Source organism: Lepisosteus oculatus, chromosome 2 (genome assembly GCF_040954835.1).
Source record: "Lepisosteus oculatus isolate fLepOcu1 chromosome 2, fLepOcu1.hap2, whole genome shotgun sequence".
Classification (NCBI taxonomy): domain Eukaryota; kingdom Metazoa; phylum Chordata; class Actinopteri; order Semionotiformes; family Lepisosteidae; genus Lepisosteus; species Lepisosteus oculatus.
In genome coordinates, this window is record NC_090697.1 from 25,274,639 (window position 1) to 25,302,273 (window position 27,635).

General features: G+C 36.6%; 1 protein-coding gene across 1 annotated transcript; it reads left to right on the forward strand.

Annotated features, from left to right (window-relative positions):
• apoba (apolipoprotein Ba) lies at nt 1-27,297 on the forward strand. Its single transcript, XM_015357022.2, has 30 exons — nt 1-122; nt 699-743; nt 1,439-1,551; nt 1,978-2,123; nt 2,560-2,707; nt 3,447-3,587; nt 4,390-4,514; nt 4,633-4,724; nt 5,317-5,539; nt 6,173-6,400; nt 6,946-7,063; nt 7,496-7,642; nt 7,977-8,188; nt 8,765-8,993; nt 9,150-9,329; nt 9,429-9,629; nt 10,165-10,332; nt 10,730-10,935; nt 11,062-11,244; nt 11,534-11,655; nt 11,946-12,159; nt 12,369-12,541; nt 12,876-13,051; nt 13,678-13,799; nt 15,065-15,438; nt 15,947-23,584; nt 23,866-23,977; nt 24,573-24,602; nt 25,006-25,192; nt 25,502-27,297. The coding sequence occupies exons 1-30, from the start codon at nt 68-70 to the stop codon at nt 27,056-27,058; spliced, it is 13,665 nt and encodes a 4,554-aa protein (XP_015212508.2). The 5' UTR covers nt 1-67; the 3' UTR covers nt 27,059-27,297.
• Nucleotides 27,298-27,635: the final 338 nt, after the last annotated feature.

Genomic DNA, 27,635 nt, shown 5'->3' on the forward strand with positions numbered 1-27,635 from the left:
GCAGTGGAGCAGTCTGGCTGTTGGGGTAGCTGAAGGGTAACAAAGGAAGGAGCTTTTCTTACCCATCATGGGTGACCCAAAGCTCTCTCTCCTGCTGCTCTTGATCACCTATGCCTTTGCACGTAAGTACCTGCACATCTTTTACTCGGATTTTATTTAATTACCTGCTCTCCCTAATGGCTCTCATGTCACTTATCAGAAATACATCAATTACAAGTGCCTACATTTCTGCGTACTTCTAAACGCTTCTCACATCCCTGTACTTTGTGTTTAATCAATTTTAACTGAATTTAAGAAACATATCATTCTAAAATGTTTGCTGTAATCTAAACCTGATGTTATTTAAAACGCATTGTTTAAGAATATCACATTAAAATAAATGAATAAAATAGAGTGACACAATTATCACTTCTAAATGATATAATATTTAATATATAAATGGTATTTAATATTTAGAAATACACAGAATGGATGTTCAATAAATATTGTAATTGTGCTACTTGTTATTTATGTACTGTTGAAACAGAATAACCGTAGAATACAGTAGACTGACATGATTTTCATGATTAATTTAATATTAAGTTATATTCATATTCATACAATTAAAGATTAGGAGCTTGTAGACTGATGAAATTATTACCATAATGCTGCATCTTCAAAAGTTACGAAAAACCTTATTCGGGTATTTTATTTTATAGAACAAGATAATGAGAGTACTGATGAACAAAGTCCAACCTGTTTACGTAAGTAGTTTCAGTGACATACTTCATTTTCATTAAATTAAATATTACTGGATAAAACACTACAGGAATGCTGCCGTGAAAGACCTAGGAGACCTAATGCATTCAATCACATTTCAACCTGTATGCAAATTTGTCTGAAGAAGTCTGAAAGAAAGTATTGGAATTGAGGACCATTAGAAGCGGATTTTGAAATGCTGGAGGAGATTTTAAGCATTTTGAAATGGAGTGTTTGAACTACAGATTCTTTTCTAGGTATATCATAACAGGATGTTGTTGACTCAAGAAACTGGCAGAACTATCTGTCCATCAGTAAGGGTTCAAAGTTCTAGTGTACAAGTGATGATTTGGAACTAAAATTGTTTGCCTCAGGTTTATGAAACTTTGGACATACAGAACAATATGGCAATGACGCCCCCATGTGAATCTTTAACTGTACTGTGACCTGATCTAGAGTATTTTTTTATGTAGACAGCGTGACATAAAGATTTTGGCAAAGTAAATGTTATTAAACTTGTTTTCCATATCATACATTTGGAAACAATGCAAATTACATATAAAAGAAAATCACAAAATAAACTTGAATATGCTTGGATAAGCTTGAATGTGCAATTGTTGTATTGCTCCGACTATAGATATGATTCATTTGCCATATTGAAGCTGCTTATACCTGATTTATTTATCTGTATTTTTAAAAGTTTCAACAAGATTTAAGAACTTGAAGAAATATGTATACCGATACGAAGCAGAAAGTCAAAATGGAGTGACTGGCACAGCAAACCTCAGGAATGGACCAAGAATCACATGCATGGTAGGTCCATTATAGAGATTTTTATATTTTAATTTAATCATATCACAATTATTTAATGACATGTAACTGCAAAATGAACTAGAAGCAAATAGAAGCAATACTTTTGTGTTCTGTCTCTTGTAATTTTGTACTTCAGGTTCTTTAGATACATCATTTAAGTGATTTTAAATATTTTAAATGTTTTTTTTTTTAGTTTGAAAAATAAAATAAAATTGCCAATCAAAGGAGCAGCAACATTCCAGCTCCCTCCTTTTCCCACTGTTGTCAATCTAAACCTGTTTTAACCAATTAACTGATTCAACTTTAAAATTTAATTTAGCAAAGTTCAACAAGGTGTGCGTTGAAAACCGTGCTAAGCTAAACAATGATCAGCACAATCAGGCCTCATCTGTCTGCAATGTGATTTGTCTCTGTCTCCCCATGTAGGTAGAGCTGGAAGTCCCAAGGACATGTAACTTCATCATGCGAACCACAGACTGCACCCTGAGTGAGGTGAAGCTCATTGATCCTCAGGGAAGGCTGGTGTACAGTCAGAGTCCCAGTGCCGCTGCCTTCAAGTCTGCTATGGAGAAGTAAGACTCAAAATCCTGTGCCACTGCATCCTTCATAAGTCCCATGAACACATGGAATCCAACTGGTCATATGACTAGTTGATGCCTTTCCGAGGAATATGTCTAAGAATATGCTGACTTTTTCCATGACTGTGTAAATACTTATGATATGTAATTTTAATACTATTAAAAGAAGAAGGATATTTTCAAAAAAGTGCCACGATGGATCACAGCAGTGAATGAATGTAGTTATAAAGTATTTATTTGGTAAATTAATGATTTTGGAATTCTATTCATGTTGTTGTACAATGATAATGATTATAATAATGACAAAGTTAATCCAATTCAAGCCACCTGGAGGTTTGTTCACAGTTACAGCAATATGAAAATAGGTACATTGGAATGAGTCAGGTTTAAACTTTCATTGTGTTAACACTCCTCATTCCAACCTTTCCAGAAACATCCTGATGTTCCAAATTGAGCATGGAACAAAGGTCACTCTATTCCCAAAGAGTGAAGAGCCCACCAATATTTTGAATATCAAGAGAGGAATCATTTCAGCCCTCATGGCCCCAGCAGACAACGAGCAGCAGAATGAGGACATGGTAAGCAAAGCTTTGACAAACAGCATCACTTTTAGTTAATGTAATTTTAATTTGAGCATTTTGCTTAATGTAGCTGTCACATCTCATTTTTAATGTCTTCCCAATTTCAGAAGGGTAATCTGTTTTTATTATCAGGCAACTTATAAGAACATAAGAGCAGTAATAAACAAGAGAGGGCCATTTAACACATCTATCCCACTTGAGCATTTTGTTATTGAGGATATGCTCAGTATCGATCACATCAGAAAACAACAAATGGGTCATCTCCTCTTACCAAACGTTGTCCATTTGATGTTTCTGACTTCACTATCTGGGTTTCTGGTATTGAATTGTGTAGAATGCTGGTTAAAAATTGTACCGACAGATACAGATACAAACTACAGATTTGCATTTGTCAAATAGCATTGCACTAATACCAAACTCTGTTATGCATTCCACAAGCAAAACATATAAATAGTAATACTAAATATAAAACTTTACTTTGACTCCTTTTCAGCAAAGTACAAGAAAAGGCAGCACACTATAATAATAGATTCAATGGTGGGTGTTGTAAAAACATTTTATGAAGTATGCGTGCTGTGCTGTTTAGCAAGTAAATAATAAGAAGACAATTGAAGATAGATAGTTGGCTCAGATCATCTTGATTGATATGATTATTAGTAAATATTGGAAAAACAATATATGTATATTAGATCTTTCTTACATTTGCTCTTCTATGTTTATGTGTATTTTGTTTCAGCAAACCTTGCATGGTCAATGCAGAAGTGTGGTGACTGCCAACTCAGCCACAGATGTGACTGTCACCAGAGACCTTAGTGAATGTGACCGCTTCCACCCCAAACAAGACTATACAAGCCCACTAGCTCTTATCTCTGGAATGGTAAGGCATTTGACTTTGAGTCAGAATTCTTGTGCCACATTTCTTTGTATGTTTATAAACTACTTAATGGATGTTACTTATTGATTTCATTATAAAAATTATTTTATGATAAACTAATGGACTGTACTTTCCATGCAAAGAAAAACACCAACTAGCAACTGTAAGATGCTGTATGTATGAATGTACAATATACGTACACATGTAACATCATTTGAAAACAAGACAAATAACTGTGAAGTGTACATTTATATGGATTCTGTTTCTGTTTAGGAATCCAATAAACTACTCTTTTTTAGATCAGGTAACAAAACCTGTATTTAAATGATGTTACGGTGCTTTGTGACTGTGGGTTGAACTGTATGATCACAGGTTCGAGCCTGGTTCATTAGCCAGCTGTAACCAGGATTGTCCAACTGATCGTACGTACAATTTCCTGCATACAGCAGATCGTATGGTGAAATCTGTCATCCAGGTCTCTCTTGGCTCTTAGCAACAGTGACCCCTCCAGCTGTCTTCTCCAACCGGTTCTAAGCTTCTGGTAATGCGCTGTGCTGCCCATGATGTGTTGAAGGACCAGTGGTTCAAAGTTGATCTCATTCTCCCCAGGGTCACGTGATTAGCTTTTCATAGGCCATTCCAAATTGGGTGGGTCTGTTACAGACGTATTTGACTTTTCCAATCTTAAATAAAAAAGGCATGAAAATGGTATCTAACTGGCATTTATAGCTGGTCATCACACATAAAACTAGAACCATAAATTTGAGATTATCTGTTAATTACATTTTTTCTTTTTTGTTTGCAGCATATACCCCTCTCAAATCTGATCAGCAGTAGCCAGACGTGCAATTACCAATTTGATCCTAAAAGAAAACATGTGACTGGAGCTACCTGTATTGAGAAATACATCTTTTTACCATTCTCTCACAAGTAAGTTAAGTCCTAGAAACAAACAGAAAGGATGCTTTCAACAGAGATTACATCTTTGAAATGCTGGTTGCTCTATTCTAGTTCTAAGTTTCTCCAATATTTCTGTCTTCAAAAACAGAAATGAACATGGAATCTCATCACATGTGAAGCAAACGTTGACTCTGAAAGATTCAACCAAGATCAACAACAGAATCTTTGAGCCTTCTGAAAGTAAGAATTGAATAATTATTTATACCCACATTCAATGGTTATTTCTTGGGTTTTTTTATGAAAAGGGACCTTATTCCTTAGGATAATCAAAAAGATTAAAATAATGTTTTCTAAATTGTTTATTATTCATAAAATATAGTATAAAATAAAAGCAGGCAAGTTATCTATGGAGAAAGAGAATTAGAAAAAGGACTGACATTTTTTTAATTAATTGTAAAATGATCAAGTAATTTAAAGAGTCAACATAATTAGCAGATGATAGTTCTGCCTTGAAAAATAAAGTGTAGGCTGAAGAAAAAAATTAAATTATCTTCAAATTCTCAACACAATTTGTATTTTTGAAGAAGGTAAAACTATAATTTTACATTTTAGCTGTGAGGAAGCCTGTCTAATTTGCCCTTCCCTACAAATTATTACAGAGATACATTTTTATTAGATTAGTTTAATTTTTAATATATTGTTAATTTTTGTGCTTTGCCCCACATCCCCTAAGATGGTGAAAATAAAGGTTTTAAATATAAAATATCTGTAGGTTTGGAAGAGCAGCAGGGTTGAGTCGGACACTGACTAAGCTGGATGTCCCTGTATCTAGGTAATGCCTTTCCTCGAAGTCTTTTCATGGAGCACTCTGATGACAAATCCCCTGTTCAGAGCAAGGACGCTGTCCTCACTATCCTCAGAGACCTGAGCAACCTTCCCAAGACACAGCAACGCCAGCAGAGAGCTAGTCTCTTCCAGAAGCTTGTCACTGAGCTGAGAGCTTTAAAAAATGAGACCCTGGGTGCAATGGTGAAGGAAATGGGAGAGATATCAAGGTAAACTATGTAACCCTACTCGTAAAACTATTGTGTCAAAAAGACTGCTGAGGTTTTTGGTGGAGAAATGACAAGGCAGGAATTTCATGAAATTAAGAATTGAGTCACTTACTGTAGGTTTTGCATCATATCAATGTCATGATAATCGTGGTTTGCGCTTTAATTAAATTAAATTCATGTATGTACTGTATGTTCAATTTAATTTTATTCAATTTATTCTGCAGAATTTTAAATTTCCCAACACATGCAGTATTGGCATATTGGCAACATACATATTGGCAAATGTAAAATGTGCTTAATTAAACATGTTGTCCTCTTATTTTGGATCCCAGTGATCAGTGGTTTCCTCCTACAGTCCAAAGACATGCTGGAAGGTTAATTGGCTTCTGGGAAAACTGGCCCTGGTGTGTGTGTGTGTGTGTGTGTGTGTGTGTGTGTGTGTGTGTGTGTGTGTGTGTGTGTGTGTGTGTGTGTGTCTGTGTGTGCCCTGTGATGCACTGGTGTCCCGTCCAGCGTGTGTCCTGACTTGCTCCCATTGCTTTCCGGGAGAGGCCTCATTTCCCTCAGGACCCTGCATTGGATAAAGTGTTAAGAAAATGGATGGATGATTTATTGATATGCTTATGTTTCCAGCATGATCACAATGCAAGCCCTGCCTCAATGTGGAACCCCAGAGTGCACCAGTGCCATGCTCCAGGTTTTGAGGACATCCGATTCCTCAGGTATCGCAGTGGACGCAGCCGTTTATGCCCTGGGGCTGCTCTCTTCTCCCTGCAGCAAGCGTGTCCGAGAAATGCTCAGCATGGCTCAGCACAGGCAGAGCAGGGCCACGCTCTATGGTCTCAGCAGCAGTGTCAAAAAGTGAGTCATGATTCTTCTACATCCATTACACAAAGTTAATAAAAAAGTTAACAGCCATTTAATAACTGGTGCTGTATTCAAACAAGAATCTTATAATTTAAGTCATGTCTCTTGGCTTATTGACAATGTAAACTATGTAAAGGTTAGATGCAGCTGTACTAAGCTATAGCAAAACTATGTTAGTGTAAACAGAACAACCTTTTATTTCTTCACTATACATAAGAAGTGCCTACAATAAAGCAAAATTGTAATAAATATACAGCTTAGAAAATGCCTAATATCAGGCTATGATTAACAGAGCAGTGTTTTAAAGCTCTCTTTCTCAGTCAAATTTTAAAATTGTTTTCAATCTTTCTATGAATTCTTTGTAGTTATTTATATGAGTATGTGCCACCAGATGTCGCTGCTTGCAGCTTGTGACAACAATAAAAACTTATGGGAAGAATGAGTGCATTATTGTTACGATAAGCATTTTAAACAGTATCTGTAGGTACACACTGAATTTTACATTTATTAAAGATTTGAAATGTATTTACTCTTTCTAGGTTTTATCAGAATGAAGGCAAAGTAACACCTGAAGTGACAGAAGTGGCGGAATTCATGGCTTTCATGCTTGGCAGTGATTGCTCAGGCGATGAGGACCAAACCTACCTGACTTTGCGGGTGTGTATTCACTTGTTGTTGTACAGTACGTCACTGCACTGGCTCCACTGCCTGTTCATCATGTTGGCTTCATTTGCAGGAAGACTGAAAGTTAACTACAAAACTAAATTGCATTTTGGTTGATGGAATATCGAGAATGGTTGTTATTATACGTGAATCGTCATAATGTTGTGTTCTTTTTCTTTTAAAAGGTTTTATTTAAAATGCTTCAAAACAAAAGGAATTTCAAATGTCTTAAGTAAAGGATTTCGGCAATGTGCTGGACTTTAATGTTGGATGTGAGCCGTGTACTGGAAAATAAAACGTTGTTTCACTTTACAAAAACAAGGACACAACAAGTCAGAAAATAAACCCCAGAACTGACTGCTGAGTCTATGTCTGCCTTAAAAACATGCAAAGCTGAATTTAACTTAAATTCTTGTTTGGTTCCAGGCAATTGGGAACATGGGAGGTGCAATGGAAGCAGCAAGCCCTAAACTGAAATCCACTATTCTCAAGTGTGTTAAACATAAGTCAACCACACCTGCTGTTCAGCAGGCAGCTATCCAGGCTTTCAGGCAAATGACCATTACTGATGAGGTAAAAGCCTATACCTTTGTTTTGTGATTCCTTGGTTATTGAATATACTCCAGTGAATGTACCCGTCACTAAAACTAAAAGTGTTTAAGAGATCTTCCTTATTAAAGAAATCATACAACTGAAGAAAAGAACAGGCAATCAGTGCATGAACATTTTTTACTTCAGAAATGTGTTAGTATTTCCCATCCATGCATCTTAAAGGTGATTAGCAATTTTAAAAAAAATGAGCAAATAAAGCAAATAAAAAAAAAATATTTCAGGAATTTTATTTTGATGAAATGGGATGAATAGACTCATTTGCAACCATTCTTAAGTACTTTTGGTTATCTTTCAGGTGCGCAGCATTCTTCTTCAGACCCTGCAGGATATGAGTGGGTCTGTTCAGAAGCGAGTGGCTGCCTACCTGATGCTCATGAGAAACCCTTCTCCCTCCGACCTCAACAAACTGACCCGTATGCTGGTAAAGGAGAAGAATGAGCAAGTCAGAAACTTCATTGCCTCCCACATCACCAACATTCTGGATTCCAAGGAGCCCTCTGTCCAGGGGTAAGCGCACTCCAACTCACAAGGCAAAAAACAAGACGATACAAGGCAATCCTGCATCTCCCACTAAATGTTTTTACAGACATTTCAAGTTTAATGTACTGTAGTTTCACTGACTTTGCTTTACCAAGACTTGGTATCCATTGGCACTAAAATGTATACAGCACATGCAAGGAAGAGACTATTGTAGACTGCCCCAGGAAAGGATTAATATTTATGATAAATCCCATGAAATCACAATTCCAGATACTTTTTATGTCTCTAAACAGTCTACCAGTTTAAGTATTTTATATGCACTCACTAATAGATATTCAACCACTCTAGGTTTTCATATCCATACTTATTGTTGCCATCATCAATGTAAAATGCAAACTAGATTTTGCATGTACAGAATAACACTAAAATACTGACCTGACAAAGAAGCAGCTACCTTTATCCATCTCTAAAGCCCACTTTATCCTTTGAGGTGAAATTATTACATAGTATAGTATTAGTATTACATAGTATAACACCAAACAATTTACAGACTGTTCACTTAAAATTGTATGCTTATAAACCCAATTTCTTTTTTTACAACAGACTAAGGGAAAAAATAATAGCTCTCAAAAGCTTTGAAGTACCAGTTGTCGAGGGCTCAAGGAAATTCTCTCGCAACTATAAGATTTCCTCATCTATGCCATTACAAGAGGAACCTCTTGAAGCCAGTATGCAAGGAAACATGATTTTTGATCCAAGTGGCTACATGCCCAGGGAAGTCATGCTGGAGACTACACTTAAAGCCTTTGGATACAACATTGACATGTTCGAGGTACGAGAGATACTTTTGAATATGCCTGCTTTTCTAAAGTGAAGCACAGCAAAAGCACTGTAGCACAAACCAATTTATATTACTCTTCAGGTTTAAATATCCTCTTTGGATTCAATTTGCAAGCACCTTATTTTAATTCTCTCTTTCCACGCAAAGGTTGGCCTTGAGGGAAATGGATTTGAACCAACCATTGATGCCCTATTTGGAGAGAAGGGGTTTTTCCCAGACAGTGCAATGAAGGCAATGTACTGGGCAGAAAACAAGATGCCTGACAAAGTCAATGAAGTTCTTAAGAACTGGGTTGCACCTCTGAAGAGCGAAAAAGTAAAGAGAGAGGTACAGTATAAGACAAATTTGTCCTCTAATACCCAGATACCCAGCACTTAATGTTTAATTTTCCAAATTTTACCATAATTCTATTTTCATATCTCATAGATCCCAGTGGACATTGTGAAGGAAGTGAGTCGCAACTTTAACAGGCTGATGAAGGATTTGAAATCTCAGAAGTCCCCCGAGGCAATGGCGTACTTGAGGATCATGGAAACTGAACTTGGATACATAAAAGCTAGTGACCTGAAATACGTTGTACAGATGGCTGAGACGCTTGCAACATCCATTTCAACAGTCCCTTCAAAGGTACTGTGTAGTTTAATTCGAATCATAAAATAGATTCTTGGGAGCTACCACATACTGTAGGAAGAATGTTTTCTGAGATAAATGGGATCTGCATATCAGTACACCTACCTAGCGTATTTAAGGTTACATGCATGAACGTTTCTTCATTACAGGGATTTATTACATCAAAAATATTTGTATTTTTAAAATCCGCAGTAAATACCAACAGATTTGATTTTGCGTGTTTAGTTATACATACTGTAATAATGCGTGATATGTTAACTTGTAGTCAAAATTATTTTTTGACTAATGATAGAAATGTAATGAATAATTGTCTAAACAAATTTCAAAACTTCAAATTTCAAATATGTAAAATGAGAAATGAAACTAAAAGCATCTGATGTTTTTAATTCTTCTCAGTATATAAATGAATACTAAGTTCTCAGTACTTTTCATATTTCATTTTAAACTTATTAGAAATATGAAACAACAAATATCTAATTAGCTTTCTATTAACCTGATGCATTAACAGAGTATTTGTGTCTTTTTGTTTTAGATTGCCAAATCTCTGCTATCTGGCACAGACAATGAGATTTTTGCTCATTACATTTTCATGGACAATGAATTCTCCCTCCCTACATCTACTGGCTTTCCACTGAAATTCTCATTGTCTGGAGTTTTTGCTCCTGGTGCTAAGGGTGGTCTGAAAATGACACCGGAAATGGTAAATACAAATATGCAGGCTGGGTCTGTTGTTCTATCAACAGATATTGATCTCTAATATCAAAAGGCAGTAACCATTGTGATCAAAAGCTATTTTTTATTTTAAAATTATACAGTCTTGTGAATATGAATTCATGTTCAGTGGTTTACAAAACCTTTGCTCTTTTGTTTTATAGTATGTGCATCAGCATTTTACATCGTACATCGGCTATTAAAGTGATCTTATTTTGCACAAATACATTCCTGGTTACATTTCAGTAAACCTAAGGATAAATTAATAACAATACAGCTGACACCTCTGATTTAAAGGAATAGGAGACAAAAGACTTTAAGTGTGTGTAGAGCTGATGGGGATATTTCCGAAGTCATTTCTCACAATAATGGTTTTTCACCCACAGAAAGAACTGAGCTTCATGCCATCGGTGGGAGTAGAGTTTGTGACACACATGGGCGTTCATATCCCAGAGTTCAACACAGCCGGTGTGGAGATGCACACCAATATCTACCATGAAAGTGCATTTAATGCTAAACTGACCATGAAAGGAAACCAAGTCAAATTATCCATTCCAGCACCTCAGGGGCCCACCCAGCTCTTCAGTATCAGGTAGGCTTCACATATCACCAACATTAGCTTAGTCTGCTTTCGTTAAAATAAACTTCAGGGCATTGTAACGGAATTGAACCCGTGTTTATGATTACTTATTGATCATTCTCTGTTTTTTAATTACAGCAACAAACTTCTGTCCGTGTCCTCCACTCAGACTGAGATAGTGCCTCCTCTGGTGGAAAGCAGAACTGACTCTGTAACATGCAGGCCCCTGCTCACTGGTCTGCAGTATTGCACCACTGTTCGTTATTCCAATGCCAGCTCCACAGACTCAGCTCCATACTATCCACTAACCGGAGAAACAAGGTTCGTGGAAACTTGAGATGTCATGCAGGAAATATTTCCTTTTTTATGTGCAAACATGGAGAGTTATCATGCTGAATACTATACACCTGTCATTTACATGTTATAGATTGGTGTAGTTACAGTATTTACAAGGATCTATGATAATAACGTGGGAATTAAAACCTTCTAAAAAATCTGAGAATTAAAAAATATGTTTTGTGCCACTTATCAAAAAATAAATGACTCATGGTTTGCAATTGCGTAATTCCAAGGAAATGAAATCCCGAAATGACCGTGAAACATTTTGTAGGTTTGCTCTGGAGGTTCAGCCCACAGGAGAAGTCACAGAATACTCTGCAACAGTTGGCTATGAGGTCGCAAGAGAAGGACGTCAAAAAATTGACACTGTTAAAATAATTCTTCAAGCAGAAGGTACGTGTCTCTGTGAAAGCGGAAAAAACTATTTGGTTTTTCTGTTCAACAGTACTGACCTGGTACCTTACATACAGAGCCACAGAGGCATAATTATAATGGATGAGTTCAATGTTTTTTTCTTCCATTATACTGTACTTTTATTGGAACTCAAATGAGGCTAAAAAGATTGAAGAACGCTGCCTTAGCTCATATTACTGTATACAGTATAATGCTCAGAGTGTAAACTACTAAAAACTATTAGGGTAAAAAATCTTTTAAAATGTACTTTATGTCTTCTTTGGACCAAGGATCTCAAAGTTCAGAAGCCTCAGTTACTCTGAAGTACAACAGAAACAAGATGACCATGAGCAGTGACCTCCAAATACCAGATTATGATATTGAAACCGGGATTAAACTTGGGGTCAACACAGAAGCCATGGTTAAGGGAAAGAAGACGTATGTTCTCACTGTCGATGTCACAAACAAGAAAGTCCCAGAGTTGTCACTAGTTGGCCATGCAAGGTAATATTTTCTTATGTACAGTATGTCATATATATTGTTAAGCCATTCTTAACACTGTCAATGGCATCTCCCACAACACTTCAGAAGCATAGCTCAAACAGGGAGTTGCATCCTCTTCTCCGTTGTTGCCTGAGTGTTCCAGCCCAAAACACACATTTGTGTGTGTGTGTTAGGGGGAACTGTTGGCACTGATATTTGTTTTTTTGCAGACTTGAGGGAATGAAGGATGGCCTACTTCAGGGCCAGCTGACGATCCCTTCGCTCAAAATTGATGCTATTACGACTGCCACCATTAAGAGCAGCGGTGGACTGACCGTGCAGCTTGACTCATCTGTCAAGATCCCAGAGTCTTCCTCCGCGCAAAGAGCCACCTTCAGATATGGTACTCCTCACGTACCTTGTTGTGACATTGCTCTAAAAATATACTGAGAAGTATTGAAATGCAATAAATGCTATTGGTTCCTATAATTTATTGTGTTTTAATGCATTGCATTAAATTATAGCATATAATTATAGTGTGCATATACTGTATATAAAATATGAATTGATAAATAATTTAAAACTTGATCTCCTTAACCTTCCTCGCAAAGAGTTCACCATTCTTCTTTTAAATGTATTGTATTTTACAGAGTGTTAATCTTTTTGATAGAAAAATATGAAGTTTGGATGTGGCTGATAGTTGTCACTTACTGTAAGTACCTTTCTCCCTGTCCTAGATGATAACAAAGTGGAGATTGAATTGAAGTCAGATGTGAACTCAGAGGTTACAAAGTTTCTCCCTGACCCTGAACAGTACCAGAAGTACCTGAATAAGTATGTTGATGACATCCTGGAACAAAAAGTGGCTAAGACTGACATGAAGCTTCGTCACATCGTTTCCAAGTCAATTGAGGTTAGAAAACAATGCATCCTTTCTGGTTAAAGATGTGTAGGGTAGAGGTGGAAAAGGTGGTAAAATCAGGATACATTACTTCAACCCTCAGTTCCTTAAATTTGGGTTTGAAGTTTGATACAATCATACTAAAAGTTCATTTCTCTCTATTAACCATATCCCAATATGAAAAACAGTTCGTTCTCAATAATGCAGTCTGGAAATGTAAGAAATCGTTCTTCATGCCTCATTCAGGTTCAGTTTGATATTCAATGCTATTTCCCTTTGGAAGTTCAAGCCCTCCAAACAGACATTTAAATCGCATTTGCTGAAACCTGAGAAACCACAACACAGTGTTTCTCTATAGCATGAAAAAGGTGGACAAAAGGATTTGATTTAACTTCATAAAAGAAATAGTATGTACATATTCTTAGCATTTGTCAATGCCATCTAGGAAATAAGCTTTGAAATGATTCTATGTGCTTCTGAGGGGTTATAGTTTTACAAAATTCAAGTATTTCTATGACTGTTGGTCACTTACATTTAAGGTTAACAGAATGTTAATACGACATGAAAGAATTACTATGCTTCAACAAATTTTGTTTTCTTTTTGAAAATATAATTTGCAAATGATCTCTTTTCAACAGGCAGGAAACATCTGGTTGGATAAAATGGCAAAGGATTTTCCCTACATTGAAAATCATTGGATCAAGAGAAATATTCCAGAAAACATCCTTTTCTCCTTCCCAGAGAAACTCTACATGAAATCGTAAGTTGGACTGAGTCTACAAATGTAATTTAGAATTTTTCTATATTAAAAAAACAAGGACATTAATAAAATACTTTTTTTGTTATGGGTTGATAAAATGTGTTTTTTTTTTCAGTTACCATTCTTGCTACAGAGACAGTTTAAGACAGGCGGAACCATATTTTGTTGACGTACAAAAATTATAATATAATTTCTCCATTTTGGTGTACAAATACAGTCTATTTTTATTTATGTTTATATCTTGCTTAAATATATAGAATTTCTTGGGATAAACCCATTCCATTAAGCTTCATTTAAGTTTAGGATTCCCTAACCAGCAGTGACAATTGGGAGAGGGCTGCCTAGGGTAATTTGGGATTAATCATCCAGTTTTCTCAGAGCTGTCTGTGACACAGTGCCCCTGGAGACCTTTTGGGAAATTGCAGCCTATAAGACAAGAAGCTCGAAGGTGGGCAGGTTGGCGGACTCTGCCTACTGTATACTTCCGCACTTTCCCTTGAATGTGAAGTCTGGGGTTCAGTGTCATGAGCTGCAACATGCAAAACATGTAATAGACGATTGGGTGTAATAATACTAATTGGCAATCTAAATTTATTTTTTTAAATCACCTTTACAATTTTACAAAGTTGATTGTATGTGAATTAAAATTGTGTATTAAGAAAGGTAATTCTGTTGATAACTAACATGCATTAATACCTTAGGCATGGGGTCTTGCTGTTTGCCATTAGGAACTACAGCACTGGCTTTTATGTGCAGTGTATATATTGCACATTTTATAGTGCTTCAAATAGACTGACAGCAGAATAACAAAAATCCCAGAAAAAGACTTCTTTAAGAGCCTGTGCTAGAGGACCACCATTAGTGTTAACATTAGTGCAGCATTTTTTAAAGATGTTAAAGCAATATAGTTTCTGATCCATTTTCTATGGTCTGAATTTATTTGAGCCTAAGTAGCCAAACAAATTTAATTTTCACTTGCACCACAAGTGCAGTGGTAATGTATATAACACCACTATAAGACATGACTATTATGTGGTTAACTATAACTTTGTCTTAAGAAATGTGGTTGCACATCACTAATACATTTCTTAAGTATATAAGATTTAGTGAAAATGTTTGATACAGTACACTTACTGTATATGGGTTAATTTTTACAAAATAGCAATACATGGTTTTAGTAACCATATTTATAAAAATCATTCTTTTTAAAAATGGAATTGAGTAATCTGAGTAATTATTCCATGTTCTGTTTTTTCTCCCCACAGTGACAGCTTGTTCAGATACCAGTTCAACAAAGATAAGTTTACCATCAATGTTCCACTGCCATTTGGAGGAAAAACTTCTGAGGATTTGAATTTTCCCAAAACTATGTATTCTCCTCCACTAGTTCTGCCAAAATTGGGAATCAATATTCCTACCAGGGAGTTCAACATTCCTTCTTTCAGCATTCCCCAAACATATGAGCTCAGTGTGCCCCTTCTTGGAGTTGCTGAACTATCTACTAGGCTCCAGAGCAACCTCTATAACTGGACAGCTTCCGTAAGTGGTGGAAATCAGACAACAGACACTCATAACTTCATTGCAAAGTATCAAGTCATGGCTGAGTGCCCAGTTGAGCTCCTTTCTTACAAAATAGAAGGTAAAGGTATTATTTTATGTTCTCTGCATTTTATTCTGTAATATTATGTAAAATATGTTTCTATTTATATTTGTATCTGTTGTGAATGTGAAACCAGTTATAAAATGGTAATTTCTTATTTTATACACCTTGCTTCAGCAGCTGTTTATTTTACAACAATTTAATAATAAGATTTCTTAATAATTTAATACATATAGATATATTCCTTTAGTGTTGTTTTCATCATGACTTAAATCAGTGATGCATTTGATGAAGCTCTACTGAATACTGTACATCTTAACATACTTCCAGTGATGTTCAAGTAGTAGCAGTATACTATTGCTGAAAATAATTCTAATTTCATTTTGAAAAACTAAGAAAAAAACTGAAATCCGCCTTATTTGTATATTTTCCATCTTAATGATTTTGATTTTAGATTCACACTTTATTGAAGACAATGATTTGAAGCATAATACTCATTTTTCTGATTTTAAGACAATGTTTTGTTTGTTGTTTTGTTTTTGTGCAGGCACTGGACTGATCCATGTGAATTCTGAAGAAATGTTTAGGTATACAGTCAAAGGATCCTTGCAGCACAAACTCCTTGATGCAAGTTTCAGTTGGTCTGAAGCTGGTACTTTAAATGAGAATCTTAATGCTAGAGCCATATACACCTTTGACGCCTCCAGCATTTTGGGAATTAAATCATCTTTGATCTACTCATCAGAACTTACTGGTACATTTTACGAATTTAAGACTGATGCAATTGTGAATGGATCAATCAGACTGGGACCACTATACAGCAATGCATGGTACACTGTAACATATGTTATCAATCCAAGGAACTATGAAGCAAATGGAGAATCCTGGCTGAAGCTGGATACGTCCTTCCTTCAGGCCCAGAACAGAATAAAAGGATCCTATGCCAATGAAGTGCTATCTATCACATCCAACACAAATGCACACAATGATGCTCTTAAACACATCGGCGAACTAAGTTATAAGGATGGCAACCTCTTGCTAAAGTCAGACGCAGCTGCAAGGTATCTCAGCAAAACACTGCGCAACACAATGGAACTTGCCCTTTCCAGTCAGGCAGCAACAATCAGAGCGGAATCCCAAGCTGAATATTATAGAAACAGAGTCTATGCTCTTGTTTCTGGTTCTCTGAATGGCCGGGGCCTTGAAATCAATACCGATGGCAGCATCAATGTCGAGACAGGCCGTGGATCTCACAAGGCAACCCTGAGCATCACCCAGGATGGCTTGACTACAAGTGGCACAACAACACTTCAGTGCATCCCATTGACATTTGAGAACAACTTCAATGGTGGGATTGGCCGATCTGGTGCTTCCCTTACTCTTAGTGCAAAGGGAGACATTTTGCAAGAAAGAGTGGAGCTCAATGTGGATAGCAAACTTGGATTGTCTGAAGCATACTTAAACACCATATACAAAATCAATATTCTGAATGTGAATGCAGTGAACAGAATGAACCTCAAAATCAACAATAAAGGCCTGGACTTTTCAAATAATATGATAGGATCATATGAGAAAATGAAGACAGAACAAATGCACTCACTGAGAATCACTCTATGGACTCTTGCCTTCCGTTCCAAAACCGACAACTTTATTTGTCCTGAAAATTCCTACAAACATGACATTAAGTTTGAAATTGAGCCTTTCATTGTTTCCTTGGACCTGAGCAATAATCTTAAGTTGCTAGCTGCTGATATTAACAATGTAGGTCAACTCAAAGTTAAACCTTACCAGATGAAGCTATCGGGAAGCATCAGAGGTGTGATGGGGAATGAGGAACTCAGACACAACTATGAAATCAGTTATGCAGATTTGACGGGTATTGCTAAATACCACACCATTGGCAATATTAAGGAAGCAAAGATAACCCATCATGCTGACATTGAAGTTGCTGGGCTTTCTGCTAAGTTTAGCAGTGAAGCCAGTTTAAAATCAAAATCCCTTCAATTTGAAAGCTCAATTCGCTCTCTAGCCATGCCTTTTACTCTCTCTGTTGATTCCCTTGTTAATGCTAATGGAGAACTTGACTTCTATGGGAAACACAGTGGCCAGCTCTTCAGTAAATTCCTAATGAAAGCGGAGCCCCTAGCCTTTACATATTCACATGATTACAGAGGATCAACCACTCATCAGCTGGACAGCAAAACACCTGTTGAAACACTTCTTGAAAACAAGCTGGTTGGTCTACTGACCCCATCTGGACAATCTGGAAACTGGAAGCTCAAAACAAAGCTCAACGAGAATGTATACAACCATGATATGCAAGCTTACAACAATGCTGAGATGATTGGTGTTGAACTTTCAGGTCAGGTGCTCACAGACTATTTTAGGAAACTAACTGACTCTTCTAGACTGTCTCGAGATGTTTCTAACCAGGTAGAAGAGTTCAGTATTTCAGGCTTTCTCAAATATGACAAAAACAAGGATATGCATATCATTCAGCTACCTTTTGTAGAAAGCCTACCTGCATTAATTGAACAAATAAAAGACACCCTAGTAGTTACGCTTGAGTCCTTGCAAAATTTTCTTAGAAGTCTTGATATAAATGACTTCATTCGCAAACACAAGGCACGTTTAGATAAATTGCCACAACAAGTGAATGACTACATGAAGACAATGGATTTGGAAAACAAGGTGGCTGAAGCCAAAAGGAAGGTGGTTGCATTCACAAAGGAGTATACTGTTAGTCTGGAAGACCTGGAAGGAGCCCTTGACAGACTCAGAGAACTCAATGAAAAAGCTCTAGTTGAACTGCAAAAGCAATTTAACAGTATCCTGAGTAATCTGAAAAATGCTTATGAAAAGGCTAATGTGGAAGAATTCATTGCAGATGTGCTGAGGTATATTTTAAATGAATTGGAAGCAATTGACAAGAAGTATGAAATCACCAAAACTGCTTTAAAGACAGTTAGAGGAATGGAAGAAATCATTCAGAAGTATGATCTGAAGAAACTAAAGGAAAGTGGTGCAGCCTGGTTGCAGGACCTAGATTCTAGATATGAAATAAAAGCACAAATCCAAAAGCAGTTAAATGACCTTAAAAGCCAAATTCAGAGCTTTGATCTCCAGAAGTTTGGTGATACCCTCACAGATAAAATGAAGTCTATAAATATTCAAGAATCCCTGAACAAACTAAAAGCTAATATCCCTACTGAAGAAATTGCAAAAGTTTTAGATGCCATCAGAGACTTGATCCTAAACTGGATAGAGGACTATGAAATAACAGAAAAGATAAACAGTGCCTATGCGACACTGAAAGAGTTACTTGTAAAGTATGAAGTTGACAAGAAGGTGTATGTTCTGATGGATCAAGCAGTGCTACTGACTAAGCGGTATAAAATTAAAGAAACTGTACAATCAGCTGTAAATACTCTTAAAAGCATTGATGTTACAGCCTACACAGATAAAGCTCTACAAAAGCTGGATGACACAATTGGACAACTAAAAGAACTTGACTATAAGGAAGTGATTAACCAGCTGAATCAGTACATTGACTTTCTTCTACAAAAACTGAAGTCATTTAACTACAATGAATTTGTTGATGATGCCAATAAAAAAATCAGTGAAATGACAAAGTACATAAATGATCAGATTCAAGCATTTGAGATACCACAGAAAATTGAGGCTTTGCAGCAATATATAAGGGGAATACAAGGTGCTGCTGTATCTTATTTAGAACAATTAAGAGACACAAAAGTTGCAGAGGTTCTAAAGTGGATTCAAGACTTGGTTGATTCAACAGCCTTGTCTGAATTTAAAAAACGGGTTCAGGACAACCTGATGGACCTGAGACAAAGGATCAGCACAATGGACATTAAAAAGGAAATCCAACTGTATTTGCAGAGGGCAAGTGAATTCTACACTAACATGGTCAAATACATCACAGATCAATGGAGCAAAGTTTACCAAGAGATCAACAACCTAGCAGTACAATATGATGCTAAAGAAATTGTGGACACATTAAATGAAGCCCTGGAAAATGGATATGTTTTTCCTGAATACAGGATTGGTACAATCAGAATCCCATCATTTGAACTAAGTCTGCGAGCACTGAGGAAGGCAGAGTTTGAAACGCCTGAATTTACAGTTCCTCTAACAAATCTGGAAGTCCCATCAGTAAAAATCAACCTGAAAAAATTGCAAGAAATTCGCATACCAACCCGATTTACAACTCCAGAGATTACCATCCTCAACGAATTCACCATTCCATCCATAACCATTGACTTCAACGAAATCAAGCGAGGAATTATTTCAGTAGTAGACCGAATTCGAAATTTTGAAATCCAGCTCCCAGATCCTGACATCTATTTCAGGGATTTGAAAATTGCCTATCTCTCTGATCTACCTGATCTAACATTCCCAGAGATAACACTTTCTGAAATTAGATTCCCTGAATTTAGTATTCCAAAGCTTAATTTGGAAAACTTTGAAATGTCTATGCTTCAGATTCCAGAATATAAATTGCCACGCATACCTCATGAAGTCAGTGTCCCCACGTTTGGCAAGCTCTCTGGTGAGTTTAAAATAAAATCTCCCTTCTACAACCTGGTAACAACTGCTGAATTTCAGAATGCTACAAGCAACCAGAAAAATCCTCAATTCACAGCATCTGTTATCTCCCAGGCTACATCTACAGTAGAATATCTTGCTTATACTTTGGATATCACTGCACGTCTCTCATCTCAAAGAATGAGGACTCTACAATTAAGTGAGACTGTTAAGTTAAACCACAATGCTTTCTCGCTTAACCATCAAGGTGATTTAATATTCTCTGGCTCCTCGGTTCAGGGAACAAGTAAGACTACTGGAAAAGCCAGCACAGAAATTTACACTGCTGAACTCGTTAATAACATACGTGTCTCCTTAGAGAGTGGAGTTTCAGCAAGTATGGACACTACATACAATCACAACATGAATATCCCTGCAGCTGATATTTCAAGTCAGGCAACTGTGGCACAAAATGTTAACACTCGTCTGGAATCTGGAACTGTTTCAGTAACAGTCAGAAATACAGGAAGTGCAAAGTGGTCCATTCAAGATTACGTTGATGATGGCACTCACAAAAGCGACCTTCAGTTCAGCATCAATGTCAACACTGCTAAACTAACCTTTACAGCTGAAACAAATAGCAAAGCCTTGAAGATGAAACAAAATATTGAAGCTGAATCTGTCATCTTCAGCCATGCGACTCTAGACATTCGAGCTGAAACAGAAACGCCCTTCATCAAAAGCAGTGTTCTGCTTGTGAATGGAAAAGCTCATGTATCAGACATGAAAATAGAACTGGTGGCTACCCATGACAGTGATCTCACTGGCAGAATCAGTGGAACAATAGCTAATTCCATAAATTTTTTGGCCCATCCATTTGAAATCGTCCTGAACTCCAAAAACAAAGGGAATATGAAGATAAGTTTCCCACTGAAACTTATTGGAAAGATTGAGCTCTTCAATGGCTATGCACTGACTCTAAATTCTGGAGTTCAGCAGGTGAGTTGGCAGGCTGGAGCCCGGTTCAACCAGTATAAGTATTCCCACAATTTCACACTGGGAAACAACGAGAATGACATTGGGGTTTACGCAACAATGAACGGTGAAGCCAATCTGGACTTTTTAAATGTCCCTATTACAACCCCTGAAATTCCTGTGCCATACACCTCAATTAAAATTCCTTCAGTAAAGGAAATGTCTTTGTGGGAAAAAAGTGGCCTTAAGGAACTCTTGCGGACAACTCGACAGTCATTTGACTTGAATTTTAAGGTTCAGTATCAAAAAAATCCAGACATGCATGCCTTTTCTATTGACCTGGAGCCAATATACAAAACTATAAATGATAATATCAAATTACTTAATCAGAACTTTGAATATGGAAGAGATAATGCAGTCATCCTTCTCACAAACTCCTATAACAAAGCGAAAGAGCAGTATGAAAAATTTAAAATCGATACTTCAATCAACAAACTACCAAGAACATTCAGGATTCCTGGATATACTGTGCCAATATTGAATATAGAGGTCTCTCCATTCACAGCAGAATTGCCTGCATTTAGTTTTGTTATACCCAAAGAAGTCAGTACGCCTAGCTTTAGAGTACCAATGGTTGGTTTCTCAGTTCCAACATATACTCTAGTGCTTCCCTCATTGGAGTTGCCAGTTCTTCATGTGCCATCTACACTCCGCAAGCTCACTCTTCCTAAGTTCAAATTGCCCAGCATGCAAAATAACATCCTGATTCCTGCTATGGGCAACATAACCTATGATTTTTCACTGAAATCTACTGTGATCACTCTCAATGCAAATGCCGGGCTATACAATCAAACTGACATAGTAGCCCGGTTTGGTGCTTCTTCGACTTCAGTATTCGAAGTTCTTAAATTCAAGTTTGATGGGACAACAAGCCTGACAAGAAAGAGAGGTTTGAAACTGGCCACTGCCTTATCTTTAGAACATGTGAACATTGAGGGATCTCATGACAGCACTGTGAGTCTCACAAAGAAGAGCATGGATGCCTCTGTGACAACAAATGCCAAAGTCAGTTTACCAGTTCTTAATATGGAATTTAGTCAGGAGCTACTTGGAAACAGCAAGTCTAAACCCAATGTAGCCTCAAATATCAAACTGAAGTATAATTTCAATCTTCCCCTTATTGAGACAACTGGAAAGGGAACTGTTGAACAAAACATTGCTCTTGAAGGACTCACATCATACTTCTCTATGGAAACATCAACCAAAGGAAAGATTGATGGATCTACAGTGAAAAATCACAAGTTTTCTGGAACCATCAGTAATGAAGCAAATGTCTATCTCAATGCCAATGGACTTCGGTCAACGATGAAAACTGATGCAAATTCAAAGGTAGATGCCAAACGAATCAGGGTGTGGAATTTTGAACTAAATGAGAACTCAGCTCTGGAAGCATCTCCACGCCGTGTTTATGCAATGTTTAACTACACCAGCAACAATGAGGCCGTCACCAAGTTATTCAACACTAAGGGCAGACAAACAGCCAAAGCGACACTGGACTTGGTTCCATCAATGTTGACAGCAGACCTTCAGATTGATGTGTCACAGCCAAGCAGTCTTTCTGAACAAGCAAGCATCTTTGAATCCCTAGCACTCAGTATCAGCTCTGAGAAGCAGCAGTTTACCTGGAGTGGAAAAAGGCAGATATCCTCAAATATCCTTGCTAATGATCTGCTTTTGTCAAACGATGAGCCTGAGGTGCGCTTAGATGTAAGTGGATCTTTGCAAGGACATGTGTCTTTCCTGAAGCAGGTGATACTACCAGTCTATGATAAGAGCTTATGGGATGTTCTGAAGTTTGATGTAACAACAAATGAAGAAAATCTGCAGTTTCTGAACTCTTCCACCTCCATTGTATACACCAAGAACAAAGATGGATATTTTTTCCCCTTGCCTGTACAAGCGCTAACTGATGGTGTTACAATCAACATTCCAGAAATAACATTAGCAGTACCCGAATGGGTTAAGAATCTTCCACAAAAGATTCAAGAAATTGACATTCCAATTGAGAATTTCAACATTCCTGACAAAGTTTCCATCCCTTCTGTTATCAATACACCAGCTTTTAACGTTCCCTTGACAACTCTGCGGGTACCATCATATACCATTGACTTCAAAAAGATTGAAATTCCCAAAAGGATCCGCACACTACCGTTTGACCTGACACTGCCCCATTTGCCAAACGTGAAGTTTCCGAAACTCAACATTGGAACAGACTATCTTAATAAGGTGAAATCCAAACTTCCTCACTTTTCAGTTAAAGTTCCTGAATTTGATATCACTATCTCATCCTTCACTCTTCCAAAAACCTTCACAGTTGGCACAAATACCATCCACCTGGATAGTATTGTGAATAAGATTTCCAACTTTGATCTGCCAACCATCACAATTCCGGAGCAAAAAATTGAGATTCCAGAACTGTCACTCAGTCTTCCTGCTGGAGTTTTCATTCCATATTTTGGTGCCCTTTCTGCTACCGTTAAAGTTGCATCACCAATTTACAATGTATCATGGACCACAAGCCTGGAAAACAAGTCCCCTTCCTTGGTGTCATCAGTCCGTTCCTCTTGCAGTTCAACACTGGTGTTCCTGGAGTATGACTTAGAAGGTAAAGCACTATTTAAAAATTATCCATAGATAAATAGAATAAATAGATCAATAATCTTTTGATTTGCTTTTGCTTCTTTATTTTGCAATGTTACTGTGAAAAATATATAGAACTAATCCATTTTATTATTTTTTATTCTTTATGTTTAGAAAAATATTTATTTTATCATGTGCATTAAGTTTGAAATGTTTTTTAATGTTTAAAGTGTGGTAAATAAAAGTAAAAATCTTTATTTCAAGAATGTTAGCATTTATGATTCAGTAAGTGTTGATCCATTACAGGGAGTGCAACAGCAACTTACCAAGATGGAGCTTTAAGCCTGAATGGAAAATCCAGCTTCTCACACAGTGACCTCAGCATTGATATGAAACATGAGTACACCCAGAATCAAAGGTAGTGTGTTTTAACAGAAGTTCTTTTTAATATTTACTGTACTGTTGTTTTACATGTTCTTTTCAGTTTTTTGTGTCTCCTGGAGAAATGAATATACAGTTGATAAGGCTTTCAGTTGAACTTTTAGTGTCTAAAATATGGGTCAGAAGCCACAACCATGGCAGTTCAATGTAATAAAAACGGTCTTCATTATAAAGTCCCTGATGAAAGTCTGAAACTAAAGTATATTTTAAACAACTGAAAACTTTCCAACAGAAGTTTTAATCAATGTTTCCCATACAACATACTGTACATACTGTATAATCAACTGTTCATGTTGCTTATTGATACAAAACAAGTACCACCGATGGTGTGTATTTTTGGTAGCAGGGTTTCAATTTCTGTTATTTGCTGTCGATAAGGATTCTTCCTTCAGTGCATATGCACAACTTATTTTTTAGTCTCCTTCCCTCTCCCTCTCTCAGTTGATCCTCTATAATGTAGCTGAATAAACAGATACCCTCTGGTGGATAGCCTAAGAAATTGCTTATAATAAGCAACAAATGAAAAACGCTATTATGTATATGAATTGTATTCTGTTCTTTGTGTTTTTCAGAATGAAAAGAGAAGCTTCTCCAGATGGAAGGTACAGTACATATTTTAATTAGAACACAAAACAATAATAAATTCTTGACTTTAGTCCTTGGTATGCAGCAAAAATAAATTCTTGCTATTATCAGATTTATGTTTGAAGAAAAGAATGAATTAAGTCACAAATTCAATTTTCCATATGCTGTATATGCTGTAACATGTGACCATTGTCATAGGGTCCTTCATTAATGAGCTCACTGGCTTTTCTTTCAAGATAAACAGAGAAAAAGAGAAACATCAGTGAAGTTTCAAAGCATCAGAAAAAATACTTTTGAGAGGAAATACAATCAACCTCCTAATTATTATTTTTTTAATCTTACTTTTAATGTTGAGATATAACATCTGTGTATTTGCCTCTTCACTGCTTTTATTTTCAAACCACTTATCTTGATTTTCAGGGGAACCCATCATACGCTAAATGTTGACATCACCAGTCCAGCATTTGCAGATGTTAGCTTAAGATACACAGGGCGTAATGATGAAATCACTGCTTCCATTTCTTCAACATCTGCTGGTTTCCTTGGGCTACTTTTGGAAAAGAAAAGCCCAGAACTATTGCATGGAAGGCTGTATAGCCGATACCCAGTAAGTAACATTTTTGAAATTCAAATTGTTACTTGATGGATAACTTCAATGTGTCTGTTTAATTTTAATTGCAATGTACACAATGATTTAAAAAAGGAACCTTAGGATTTATCTAGCTACTTTACTCACAACTATTAATAGCTCATAGGTGTAAATAAAGATAAGCCTGCCAAAAGATATATATTTTGATAAAATGTATATTTCCATTCAGATACAATGTACTGTATATACTGTACACAGAGAAGATAAAAACATAGATTTGTTGTATTGGAATATTGGTACTAATTGCCTTTAATTTGAATTTCACAGTCCTCTCCTGAAAAAGATGTAAACATTCTGGATACTGAAGTGTCCCTGCGTAATCATGAAATGCTTCACTTTCAAGCCACCTGGAATGGGAATATTTTTTATGAAATGCTGACTGGACTGAGGGAAAAAGTGCCCAAAATGATGTCTGCTGTGTACAAGTGCATTGACAAATACCACCGTAATCTCTTTGGAGTCGAAATCAGTGTGTGTGCACAGAATCTGAGGAAAGCAGTTTCAAATGTCATTGAAACATCCTATAGAGAGCTTCCCAAGACATTTGAACAAATTGGGGATGAGACCAAGAAGTTATATAAAAGGGCAGCTGACAGCCTGGGTAGTGCAGATCTCCAGAACTTGAGCAGCAAGTTCTATGACAGTACAAAAAACGTATTGAGACAATATCAAAAGAAGGTAAAAGAACTGCTTGATGCTGCCATCAAATTCTTAAAGGAGACTAAATTCCAGTTGCCTGGATTTGAAGAGCGATTTACAGGCCATGAGCTCTACCTTCAAGCCACTCAGTCTGTCATCTATATGATTGACCAGATAATTCAACAAGTAGATGACTTCATGGAAAGATATACAAGTGCTTTGGTAAACTACATCAAAAGTATTGAATTCAAGGTGCCCGGTACTGACCAAACTGTATCTGGAAAGGAAGTATTGAAAAAAATTAAAATTGGTTTAAGAGCAATCCAGAATAAAGCAATAGAAACTATGAAGAGCCTTCAGAAGGTAAGCCTTGAGAAGATACTTCAGGAATTACGAGATTTTCTCCAGACTTGCTCCCAGAAAGTTGAAGAAATTATCAGCACTTTGAAGTCCCAGAATTTTGAAGAAATCAGAACCAAGATTGGGGAGATTTACTCTGATGCCATGAATTCACCCACTGCAGAGAAAATCAAAGATGACTTAACATACATTTTAAAGAGTGCAGTACATATATATAGATTGTCAGAGGATATGCTCAATATAATTGTGAAACACCTGGAGAAAGCCAGTCTTTATGTGAAGTCCCTCCGAGAAGAGTATCTGGATGCTAACATGGTTGGATGGACTGTCCGGTACTATGAAATTGAAGAAAAGATAATTGACTTAATCAAGAGGTTTTTTGTATATGTGAAAGAGGTGAAAGAAATAATTGACACAAATGGATCTGAGTATTTTAACTATGTTGATGATCTGGTTTTCAATGTAGAAGGTAAAGGCCAGGAGATGGTGTCATACCTGGTAAATAGAGCTCAAGATCAAATGCGTGAATTGTCTACCAGTGCCAAAAGAGCTGCCAATGAATACAAAGATCTTGCCAAAGTCCAAATCCAAAATGCTTTTGACAAAATGTCTCTTGACAACCTGTCATCTGAAATTCAAAAAATCATAGATTTTATGATTCAAAAGTATTCTTCAATTTACAATGACATTTTAAACCTTCTTCAGGAGCTTTCCAGGAACATGCGACCTTACATGCAAGTCAGTGATTCGGAGCTTAATGTCAATGTACCTCTTCCATTCCTCTGGGAATCCTTTGACGAATTACCAGAGCGCAGGGATCAATGAGCACATTAAACACAACCATCTATATGGGGAAAGCTGCTCAATGAAATTGATGGTCTGATTCAGAACAAGAAGGACATTTGTTAAAAACTCATAAATCCTTGTATTTAAATGTGTTATACAAACTGCATCATGTAAAAGCTGTTTTATCTTCATTCTTTTTTTGTAAATTAAATGTTGTAATTTTTTAGGTTATTTCAGGTTTGCTAAAAAGTTAAAATAAATAGCAATTCTTTATTAAATCTTTGTTCCCTTTATGTCTTCCCTACTTATTATGAAGTGATCTTAAACTCAATAATGGGCAATAATAAAGAAAATATTCACAGCCATGAGATTATATGTTTTTGACCACTATACCAATAACTACACATGCTATTAAGTTAAATATAGAGCACCACACACTAGTATTTCACAAGGTGAATGTAATGTAATTTAATTCATAGCAAAAAGCAAAAATTTGGGCATAATGTCACTTTCCTAAGACTATTAAGATATACTTTGTTAAAAACACTGCTGGATATACCTGTGACATACATTTTAAATCCTGAGCAAGAGTGTTTATCTATTCAGTCACCACAAA

Coding starts and splice junctions, on each gene's coding strand:
- apoba (XM_015357022.2), top strand. CDS start 68: ATGGGTGACCCAAAGCTCTCTCTCCTGCTGCTCTTGATCACCTATGCC. Junction 744..1,438: donor ACAAAGTCCAACCTGTTTAC/GTAAGTAGTTTC, acceptor TATTTTTAAAAG/TTTCAACAAGATTTAAGAAC. Junction 5,540..6,172: donor GAAATGGGAGAGATATCAAG/GTAAACTATGTA, acceptor TTATGTTTCCAG/CATGATCACAATGCAAGCCC.